Genomic DNA, 12112 nt, shown 5'->3' on the forward strand with positions numbered 1-12112 from the left:
CCCAGAATACCTAGCCCTTACTACCAAGAAGTAGAACACCAAACATCGTACAATGAAGTGTCCTGCAACTAAACATTGTCAAACACTATTATGGATTTTAAAAACTGACAAATTGAGAACCAGCTTCAGCTATGTTTAAAAATCTCACACCTGACCAAAAGGGGTGATCACAGAAAACGTGGAAGTTGACAGCTCCTGTTTAACTGTGTAAAACATAACACTGAGTTTTTAAACAGTGATTAAAACAATACAAGCATGCTTGCTTGATGATCTCCCTGAATCATATCCACCTAAATAAAACTTCAATCCATGAGAAATTTAATAGGAAAGCAATTATTTTTTTAATTAAAAAAAAATCCACAATCCACAAGTAAATAGCAGCTGAGCAACAGATGAGGAACTAAGTGAAATCTGTTAGCAACTGGTAACAGCTTTGATATTTTCTGTTGTTAAAAGGGAGGAGGGGGGAGCAGAAAGTGTTCAGCAGCGATTCCAATATGTTCAAAAATCTCAGCTGAGGAAGGCTATAGCAGCAGTTACTTTTTTCATACTAAAGACAAAGGTTAGGGGTGGTTTTAATACATTAAACTGCATTGGTGTTGACAAGCGAAACAAGCAAGCTCACATGGACATATTACAAATATGAAAAATACGCAATCGCTACATACAGCATAATAAGTATGCATGTAGTGCATAAAAATATTCACCAGTCTAGTGCAGAGGTGGGTAAACTACGGCCCGTGGGCCACATCCGGCTGGTGGGACAGTCCTACCCGGCCCCTGAGCTCCCAGCTAGGGAGGCTAGTCCCTGGCCCCTCCCCTGCTATCCCCCCACCCCTGCAGCCACATGGGGAGCACTCTGGCCCGCTGCTCCTGCCGGGCTGCACGGCTTGCACCCGCCCATCTCCCAGGCTTTCCAATAAGCCAGTCCTGCCGCTCTGAGTGGCATGGTAAGTGGGCGGGGAGCGGTGGGGTTGGATAAGGGGTGGGATCCCAGGGGAGCGGTTAGGAGTGGGGAGTCCTGAAGGGGCAGTCAGGGGACAGGGAGCAGTTGGATGGGGTGGAGTTCTGGGGAGAGGCAGTCAGGGGATGGAGAATGGGGGGGAGGGGTTGGATAGGTGTGGGAGTCCCAGGGGGTGGGGGGTGTGGATAGGTGTTGGGGCAGTCAGGGAACAGGGAGCGGGGGGGGTTGGATAGGGGGCGGTCAGGGGACAAGGAACACGAGGGGTTGGATGGGGAGGGTCCTGGGAGGGGGCGGTTGGATGGGTTGGGGGCTCAGAGGGGGGCAGTCAGGGGGCAGGAAGTGGAAGGGGGCAGATAGGGGGTGGGGGTCAGGCTGTTTGGAGAGGCACAGCCTTCCCTACCGGCCCTCCATACCATTTCGCAACCCCAATGTGGCCCTTGGGTCAAAAAGTTTGCCCACCCCTGGTCTAGTGTAACTTTCCTAGTAGGTAATGGATTAATTTGTGCCTTGAACAGCTCTTCATTATCTCTCTCTTTACAGTCTAGCTTCCTCCCATTCCACTGAAACGACCTGTGTCATGATTAACAACGATCTCTTCCTGACCAAATCTCAAGGCTGCTTCTCCATTGTTATCTTCCTAGATCTGGGACCTTCAACATGGCAGAACCACCCTTCTTAAAACCTCTTCCTTGCTTGGTTTCAATAACTCTGCTTTGCCAGTTCTCCTACTGCCTCTTCCAGCTGCTCCTTCCTCCCTTCCTCTCCCTTCCTCTGTCAGTCTATCACAGGGTTACTTCCTTTGCCCTCGTCCTCCTCTCACTCTACACTTTTTCTGGGCAACCTTGTAGCTATAACTACCATCTGTACAACACAGACTCTCAGGTTTCTCTTTCTCCATCCAAACTTTCTCTTCCTTGTTTGCACTTGAATTTCTGATAACTCCTATGACATGTCCTGCTGCCAGCTGGAATTCAACATGTCAAAAACTGAACTCTACTTTCTTTATTAAAAACAAAAACTTCCCACCACTTCTTTCGCTATAAATATTAACTATTATCAGCCAGTCTCCATGTAGCAGAGACTCACCACCTTCGTGTCATCTTCTTTCTCTACCCCACAGATGTTCTACCACTAAATCATGCCAGTTTCACCTCTGTAACATCTGCCTCTTTCTTTACATTCCTGCTGCTAAAATACTTGATCATCCTGAACCTTTATTACTTCAGTCTCCTTCTTTCTGACCCTCCTGACACTCTCCTCACTCTAATCAATCCAAAACTTTGCAGTGAATATCACCTCTGATACCTGCTATCACAATACCCAGTCTTCTTCTAAAATTCCTTCACTTGTGCCCCAAAGCTCCTTGTTCATGCTTTTAAGGCCATTCACAATTGCCTCCCCCACCCCAATACCTGTCTGCATTTGCCCTCCCCCATTTAGGTTTGACTTGAGAGTCAATAAGACATGTTCTGAGTCACTTAGGTGCTTTGCTAAATCCTACTCTTATTTCCTCAAATGCCTTCTTTGCTTAGCCCAAATTGCTCATCTCCATTTCTTATTTCATGCTCCCCTCTATAGCTGGGACATCCTTCCTGACCCCCCCATCATGCCTGCACCTGCTCCTCCTCCAAGTCCCTTCTCAAAATCCACTCTTCAAGAAAGCTTTTAAGTGATAGCCCCTAACATTAAAACAGATATAAATTATAATCATGTTTTAAAAACACAAAACAAATGAAAAAGCACAAATAAAACCCTTAGTTACTCTTTAGAAGCATCTACAAACTTCCCAAGTGAGTACACAATTATATTGTCCTGGCCTGCAAACTTCCCTTCTGTTCCATCTAATCTTGTCACCTCCATTTTCCATGTGTCTTAATTTAGACTATAAGCAATTTGAGGCAGGAATTCCATCTTTGTCCTGTCCCTTTGTCATGCTTGATGGATATATAATAAACAGTAATAATGAAAAATATCAGTTGATAAGACTCCCTATCAAAATTAAATCTAACTGTGGGAAAAGTTCAGATGACTAATATATGCACGTAGTCAAAATATGAAACATGCAGATTTCATGTTGTTATCTCTCTCTAGAAAAACAGTATTACTTCTGCTTGAAGTGACGTTATACTCTAAAAAGTGAATCAGTAATACTGGAGTCCTTTAGTTCCATGTTTCTTGTTTATCAATAAGACTGCCAACCGAACAAACTCGATCTTGGATCTGAAATCAAGCATAACTCTTCACCAGTAATAAAGATTTTGAATGTGGATCTTAGTCAACAGATCTGTTGGTGATGCATGAGCCAGAATAATTACATTTTTGCCAAATTAGCGTACAATCCAGTTTCCATTCTTACAGCTTTATTAGCTCTACAGGGTTAATAGGTATGAGACTAAAGATACAGAAAGAGAGGAGCTGTTGAAGAACTCACTATTCTAATTAATTAAAAAAACCCGACAGCTTCATTTTAACCCAGATTTCTTTAAACTCTATGAACACAAATGTGTGTGCAAATTCCACACTTAGCATGTATAATTATTCAAATAGTATGCATCTCTGTGCATTTATGGACAGCTATCTTATTCTCATTAATCACTGTGGTAACTGTATGTGCAAATTAAGTATACACTTGTGCACGTATAGTTTGGACAATCACACCCTGGCAGTCCATAAACTTGTGGAAAATTTCTAAATGGTGTGCACAAATTTAATAGGTTTCAGAGTAGCAGCCATGTTAGTCTGTATCCGCAAAAAGAACAGGAGTACTTAGGGTTGTATTGACATTATGTGGAAGAAAAACAACAAAGTCCTTGCACATAACACTTTGGAAACAAACGCCTTATGCTGTGTATCAAGGACATCAAGAGGAAACAAAAGCTCAAGTTTGTATGTTCCAATCTCTATATTTTGAAAAGTAGAATTTCTGAGGTTACAGCAAAACACCTCTCCCATTTAAACTATGCACCAAGTTTTGTTCCACACTAGGTTGGCCTACACAGGGGCGGCTCTATTTATTTTGCTGCCCCGAGCACGGCAGTCAGGCGGCTTTTGGCGGCATGCCTGTGGGAGGTCCGCCGGTCCTGCGCCTTCGGCGTACCTGCCGCCGAATTGCCACCGAAACCGCAGGACCGGTGGACTTCCTGCAGGCATGCTGCTGAAGGCAGCCGGAGTGACGCCCGCACGGTGACCGGCAGGCCGCCCCCCCGTGGCTTGCCGCCCAGGCATACGCTTGGTGCACTGGTGCCTGGAGCTGCCCCATGGCCTACAGGCCAGAATGCACCAGTAGTGTCCAAAAGTTTAATGTAATACCTGGAAATAGCAAACATTCCCCCCAAATGCATTTTTCCCTTATATTTCTTTATGCTCAAGCCTCATACAGTTTTCCTGCCAAATGCACATGAATTCCAAGGGCACAGAAAGTTTTGCCAGCTAAAGGTCTTTTGCCTTAGCTAATGGTTTGGTATGAAAATTGATAGTGCTTTCTTTTTAACTGACAAACATTTTTGTCTGCTTGATGAGCTCATCAGTGATTTCACAGAATAGTTTCATGAGCTTCTTCAGGAAAGAGTGTGTATGTGTGTGTGTGTGGGGGGGGGGCGGGGGCACAAGAACCATACCTCAACATGGCACCAAAACCCTTCTTCTTCGTTTTCTTCTCTGGATCTTCATTTTCTTCCTTCATTTTCTTCTCTTTGACCTTAGCTTTGCTCTTTCCTTTTTTCTTCTCCTTCTCTTTATTTTTTTTGTCTTTCTTTGCCTTGGTTTCTACATCTTCTAGTTCAGGATTCCCTTGCAGGGCTGATTCAAAGTTCTGAGTTTCTTGAGCAGAGAGAGAGCTCTTATCAGACAGACCATCTGCAGAGACAGAAAGAGAATCAGTAAAAATGGTTTGGGGCCATTTATGATCAGGAAAATGCAAACAAGCAATATGGAATCAGTGTAGAATAAAGTGCTGCAATAGTTCACAATGCATGTTCATTTAATCGTATCATTTAAAAAGCAGACTAAACATATATCTAGTTAATTCAAGCAGGGCTCTATTGTCAATTAAGCACAGAGTTATTATAGTTACTTATTTTCTAGTTATTATTTCTGGTATGAAAATCTTGACATGTGGTAAAACATTCTTCTTTTTGAAATCTGGCTTGTTAACCTCCATCAAGTCAAAAAAGCCCACAAGCTGGGACACAAACAGCGAGAGCTTATTTCAACAAGAGGTTCTAAGAACCTGCATATCCTAACTACTATACAAAACTGATGCAGTCACTCCTTGCTCTCAGGCTATTTCTGATGTCTCTAAAAGGAACAGCAAGACAATTTCTCTGACTGTTTAGAGGAGAACTAGTGTAGTAATGATGCAGTTCATGCTGTAAACAGGGGGATCCCAGTCTGGGGATTGTGACCCCAATAGGTGTCATGAACAAGCGGGGTCAAGTTGTTGTGGCTACTCTGTCCTTCCTGTATTGCGAAACAGGGCTCCTGCTAGACGGGAGAGGGCTCCGGTGTGGTCTCAGTATGGAAAAGGGAGCTGCAAAGGAAAAGGATGACACTTGCCGTAAAACGTACAAAATAGCAGCAGAATTGATCAAGACCAATGCTACTTAAAACAAATTGAAAACTAAATAGTTACACAAACCTTTGTGGATTCGGGGCGTGATCCACCCCCACCACTGAAGTCAATCTGAGACTTCAGTGAAGTTGGCTCAGGCCCTAGGACAGCATGCACAGTAATTTTGCCCTAATTCAGCAGAACACTTATGCACAATGCCTTTAACTGGATTTAAGCACCTCCTTTGAATGTTTTGCTGAATGGAGCCTTGTACTAAGTGGTGGACGTTTCCCAAATAAGTACATGAAACAGCATACCCTCTTCTGCATCTTCAGGTCCATCATAAGATTTGTCAATGGCAGCTCTGAAGCTCTCGTTACAGCCCCGACCACGGACCATGTGAGGCCTAGGTCTGTGGAAAGGAAGCTCATTCTTCCTGACTTCAGCCACAGCCGTCTGCAAGCTCTCCAGGGAGCTGGACTTTTTTAAGCCCAGAGTGGGACCAAAATCTTTGCCAGGAGATTCTGAGGAAGGAAAAGTTAATGTTTACATTTAAAGTACATAGAAATAAAAGTAATACAATTAGGGCAGTCAAGCAATTTAAAAAATTAATCACAATTAATTGTGTGATTAAAAAATTAATTAATCGCGCTGTTAAACAGTAATAGAATACCATTTATTTAAATATTTTTTGATGTTTTCTACATTTTTAAATATATTGATTTTAATTACAACACAGAATACAAAATGTACAGTGCTTACTTTATATTTATTTTCAAAAACAAAAGAAATAGTAATTTTCAATTCCCTCATTACAAGTACTATAGTGCAATCTCTTTATCATGAAAGTTGAACTACTTAATGTAGAATTATGTACAAAAAAGCCTTAATTCAAAAATAAAAACGTAAAACTTTAGCGCCTACAAGTCCACTCAGTCCTACTTCTTGTTCAGCCAATTTCTCAGACAAAGAAGTTTGTTTACATTTTCATGAGATAATGCTGCCTCCTTCTTGTTTACAATGTCACCTGAAAGTGAGCATACGCGTTCGCATGGGACTGTCGTAGCCGGTGTCAAAAGATATTTACATGCCATATGAGCTAAAGATCCATAAGTCCCTTCATGCTTCAACTACCATTCGAGAGGACATTCATTCATGCTGATGACAGGTTCTGCTCAATAATATACATGTTTAACTGTACACATGCATTACTCAGTGGCTTTAAAATACAATGCAATCAATGTAATTAATTTTAACAACATCATCAAGTTAAACAAAGAGACATTTTACCAGTGGCGTTCGGGAGCTCCCCCCTGACCAAACTTAAGGTGAGGGTTGCAATGATTCCTGTACTGACAGCCAGGATTGGCTCCAGCTTTTTTGCCTCCCCAAGCAGCGAAGGAAAAAAAAAAAACCCAGCTGCGACTGGCGGCACTTTGGCTGCAGCTCTACTGCCCCGCTTCATTCTTCAGCGGCAAATTCGGCAGCCAGTCCTTCCCTCCGAGAGGGACTGAGGGACCTGCCACCAAATTGCTGCCGAAGACCCGGATGTGTCGCCCCTTCCATTCACCGCCCCAAGCACCTGCTTCCTGCGCTGGTGCCTGGAGCCGGCCCAGCTGACAGCAATCACCCCAACTCAGGACATTGCTGAAAGGTCCCTGTTAGAGATGATGTATCCTTAGAGCTCACAAAAATACTTATGAAAAACAAATTTTTGGCTTTTGGAATGGCTCAGATTGCATGGGTGGTAGATATTTGCAAACAAATTGTGTGTGAGAATCTCTCTCCAGATCTCCTACAAGGTCTTTATCCAAAGCCTTCACTTCAAGTCACATAAGCTGAACACTGTGCTATGCTATCAATACACTCAGCATGTTTTTCAGCAACAAAGCATAAAGATTTCTAGCAAAACAAACAAAATATAAACTTATTTGCCCAGTGATGCTGCCTCTTTCCTTGTCAGGAGAAAGCAAGTAGATTCCTAGTAGATGTCTTCTGTCTATGAACACATCCATCTTGTGGCTGACTGAATTTTTTGGGGGAGGCTACTGCTAATATAATTGCTGTGCCACACTGCAATTCACCAAGATTTTTCACTTACAAAAATGGATTTCAAGAGGCGGGAAAGCTAAAAAGAAAAAAAGTGAGAGTTCTGAGATACACTAATCCAGAGGAAAATGTAGGAAATGCATAGATATGTCTCAATTTGAAATAGTATTTTGGTTTTTACTTAATTTGTATATGACAAGCCAGGAAATGGAACTAATAAAAGTAGAAAATAGAAACAGCTTATGCACTCCAAGGCTTCAGAATAAGCCATACTAAAAGGCACAATATATAAAACAGTGTCGATAGATGTTACCACCACAAGTAGCTGGATGACATCAGAACAAAGAGACTATCACAAACAATTTCACTGACTGTCCCTACTGAAGAGATTCTAGGATCATAAGAAAACCAGAAATATTGATACTATGCTGTTATTTCAGCAATTCTGGAATAAGTCTCAGTCATTTTAAATGTCCATTTTTTTTTGTGAAAAATAAGAGCTGCGAAATAAAAAAAAATGCAATTAGTGAGATCTTAAAGAGGAATGGGAAAAGCTAAGCATTGGCACCAAATGTCGAATCGTTGTAAGAGTCTACACAAAGCAATTTACACTGCCATTCCCTGGGACTTTGACATGAGGTTAAAAAAAAAATGAAAAGACAGAAACCCAGTTTAAAGGAAACCTGGTTGCTAGGTCACGAAGTGCAACCTTCTTTTGTTCATTAATTGCCATTCTGGAGACTACCATTATTGCCAAATTAGCGAGTGCTAAAATGGATTTAGAGCATTGACTTGCATACAACATAAAGGTGCTTAAAATCACTCAAAACGTGTGCATCAGTAAAAGGCACTGTGGTGTCTGTCTCAGGCGGAGAGTGAGGAACAAGAGACAAGGGAAGCATAATCACTGCAAAAGAAAGGGCAAAGTGAAAACCTCTCTGATCAGCACAGAAAGAGATTTTCAGTCAGAAAACAGCTCTGATTGCTAGGTTTGGACAGAAAGCCACTACACAGCTCTCAGTAACTTACAGCATGGTACGCTGCATCAGCTAAACTAAATACAACCCTGGAACTGGACTGGGCCATGAAGCAGACCTAGGGTTAGGACTTCTGTCTGGACAAATGTAGGCAAGGTTATTACAGAGGTGATGCCTTTGACTTCCATGGGGAGCAGCTGCTGCCTGCATCACTGGCAAATAATTAATAGAGCATCATTAACAGCAGGTTTGGAGAAGGTCATGCACAGAGTTCCCACCTCCACAAGAAAGAAGTAATAGATAAAAAACTGGGTATCTTAAATAGAAATAAGCCAGCAATTCAGGCCGGACGACTATCCTTAACTCATCAATGAAATCCATATTGATTTCCAGATAAGTAGGAAATTTTACACAGCATTGCACTCATACTGAGGCACTGTGAGAGAGGTTAGAGATAATGGAGAATTTAAAACTATATTACATTAATATAACCATTCGGGGTGAAATTTCTCACATTGTGTGTCTGCCTCATGCTGGATTTTTTTTCCCCCCAAAGTTTCAGCTAAATGGTTTAGCTCTTTTTGAGAACAAGGTTAGGGAAACATTTTTTTTTCAGCGTGGTAGCTGTGTTAGTCTGTATCAGCAAAAACGATGAGTCCTTGTGGCACCTTAGAGACTAACAAATTTATTTGGGCATAAGCTTTCGTGGGCTAAAACCCACTTCATCAGATGCATGGAGTGAAAAATACAGAGGTAGTTATAAATACACAGCACATGAAAAGATGGGAGTTGCCTTACCAAGGGGGGGGGTGTGTCAGTGCTAATGAGCCAATTCAATTATGGTGGTAGTGGGCTATTCTCAACAGTTGACAAGAAGGGGTGAATACTAATGAGGCCAATGTAACCAAGTTGGCTCATTTCAAACAGTTGACAAGAAGATGAGAGTATTAGCAGGGGGAAATTAGTTTTTATAGTGACCCATCCACTCCCAATCTTTATTCAGGCCTAATTTGATGGTGTCCAGTTTGCAAATTAATTCCAGTTCTGCAGTTTCTCGTTGGAGTCTCTTTTTGAAGTTTTTTTTGTTGAAGAATTGCCACTTTTAAGTCTGTTATTGAGTGTCCAGGGAGATTGAAGTGTTCTCAAATATTCTTACAGATGTTTAACTGAGATGCTCTAGTGTCTCCATGCTTTGGAGCAGGGACTTGAAATTTGGCAGGGGAATAGCCCTGCTGTCAGAATTGTGTTTTACCATGTTCATGAAAATTTCATCTAATTTGGTCAAGTTACGAGCCTCTGAAAAATCTTGGTTAGCCCATGCTCAATACAGACTTGTTAAAGTTTGGCAGCTAAATTCTCTGAAGATTCCAATTGTACTGGGCACGTTCTAGCCTCTCACAGCTCCTACATCCTGAGTGGATGGCACATATGCCATCTCCACAGCGTGACTGAGCACGCTCCATTTCAGATCTTCAGAGATGAATCAGGTCTTTTTCTGCAATTGGGCCTCCCGTTACACAGGGCTGTCAGTGCTGGAATTGAGAGCAGAATGACCATGTATCCTATGCTGTGAAAGACCCCTATTGCTAGTGCCTGTTGTATTTCACTGATGAGCAGCCCTGGTTCAAGGTAAACTTTTTATTATGAATTGACCTACGTATACAAAGAGGCAAGAAACTTCCTACTAGTCTATTTAGTTGCAGCCTGTGACTGCCTTGTGCGGGTGTTCTTTGTTTCTGCCACCAGCCATGCAGTGTGTCTAAGAAAACAAAGCCTGTATCTGGAGTGTACGGGAAATGTAGCATCTGTACACTTTCTGGAGGATTTACTTCAAAACACAACTTCCTTTTTTTAGATCCCTTTTTAAAATTTCCTGACGGAACTAAAACACTATTAAACTATTACAATTACAGTAACTCTGACTCAACTGTTCAGGTCACTTAAAACACAACCCTAACATGTCTCATTCAATCCCTTAGGGCATTTCAGCAGTCTTCCCAATCTGCTGCATTGCAAACCCTCTTCTGTCAAATCCTCATTTGTAACAGACTGGTCAGTCTCATGGTCAATAACAGGGTCAGTTTATGAATTGTTTTAATCTTAAGTGAAGTGAGAGCAGACACATAATCATGCCAAGTTGTCAGGTATCTTTGAGCAGACACTTACGATTCCTTAGTAAGATTTTGCCTTCATCTGTGATCACTGAGTATGAGTGAGGTGACTCTTCCATCACTTTAACTTTGACTGGCCAGTGCCCCTCTTGCCTAATTCTCACTGACTCTTTGTTTTCTTAACTGTGGGAGGTCTTGCCTTTTTTATTGTAAAATTGTGTCTGATTGTACTTTCCCAATCCTTTCCTCACTATCAACAGACTTCTTCGGCTATGGCTACACTAGAGAGCTGCTAGTGGAGCCGCTCTAAGCCAATGGGAGAGACCTCTCCCGCTGACATCATCTGTCAACACCAGCGCTTAAGATGGCATAAGTTATATTGCTCAGGGGAGTCGCTAATTCACACCCCGAGTGACATAACTTATGTCGACTTATGCTGCAGCGTAGCCATAGCCTCGGTCATCTTTTGTTTTTATCTAGTAATTGAGTATTTATGCATCGGTTGTAGAGGAGTTCTGTACTTCTGACATGTTCCACAGCTGCTTGCCATCACTTTGATGTTACTATTCATCTGCGGCCAGAAAACAACTTCTCTAGCTCTCCTTTTTGATTTGGTCATTCCCAGGTACCCTTCATATATTCGTTCCAATATTTTCCTTCTCAACACTTGGAGAACCACAAGAGCACTCCTGAGATCACTGAAACCTCCTTTTTACAGCAGGGGTATGCATCTGAGAAGAGTTGGTTTTTGACTCCTTTGCTTATTGCTTGTATCACTCCTTGCAGCATTTCACCTTTAGCTGTTTCTGTTTACAATTCATCCCCTATACCTGCCACTTGTCATGTTCACATGGATGTTTACTGTCTGTTCCAGGCTATCTATTGTCAAATGGCGCCTGTGCTCTTGGGAGAGTGTCTGCCTTTACTATGTGGCATCCATAGGTGCCAACTCCAGGGCTAGAACACCCACGGAAAAAAATTAGCAGGTGCTTAGCACCCACTGGCAGCCAGCTCCTCCCTGCCCCCTCCTCAGCGCCTCCTGTCCACCGGTGGACCCGCCGATCAACTCCTTCCCCTCCCTGCCCAGTGCCTCTCGCCCACCACGATCAGCTGTTCCGTGGCATGCAGGAGGCAATCGCAGAGAGGGGGAGGAGCGGGGATGGGGATGCTCGGTGAAGGGGGCAGAACTGGGCAGAAAAGGAAGAGGCTGGGCGGCATCTTAGGGGAAGGGGTGGGTGAGGCAGAGCAGGGGCGGTGTTTTGGGGGAAGGGGTGGAGTGCAGGCTGGGCCTGGGGCTGAGCGGGGGTTGGGCATCCCCAGCGAAAGGAAAAAGCTGGCACCTGTGGTGGCATCAACTGGCACTCCAGGGTTACATCATACTTTTTCTTTTTCAAAAGCAGTCACTGTATCGTTGGTGGTGCTTCATTCACCAAGCCCCTTTTTGTGTAGTGCAGTCAGTGGT

The 12112-nt window shown here is 42.9% G+C and overlaps 1 protein-coding gene across 8 annotated transcripts in view; it reads right to left on the bottom strand.

The window, feature by feature from the left end:
• The window catches only part of PARD3B (par-3 family cell polarity regulator beta), a 645413-nt gene that overhangs the window by 177670 nt on the left and 455631 nt on the right, over nucleotides 1-12112 (bottom strand). For all 8 annotated transcript variants that reach the window (XM_039494273.1, XM_039494274.1, XM_039494277.1 and 5 more), the window contains 2 exons: nucleotides 5831-6037; nucleotides 4582-4819 (listed from right to left, as the gene is read on the bottom strand). In XM_039494273.1, the coding sequence (XP_039350207.1) occupies nucleotides 4582-4819; nucleotides 5831-6037 (445 nt within the window). The remainder of the gene's footprint in view (nucleotides 1-4581; nucleotides 4820-5830; nucleotides 6038-12112) is intronic.

The sequence above is a fragment of the Mauremys reevesii genome, linkage group 11 (assembly GCF_016161935.1).
Source record: "Mauremys reevesii isolate NIE-2019 linkage group 11, ASM1616193v1, whole genome shotgun sequence".
NCBI classification, from domain to species: Eukaryota; Metazoa; Chordata; order Testudines; family Geoemydidae; genus Mauremys; species Mauremys reevesii.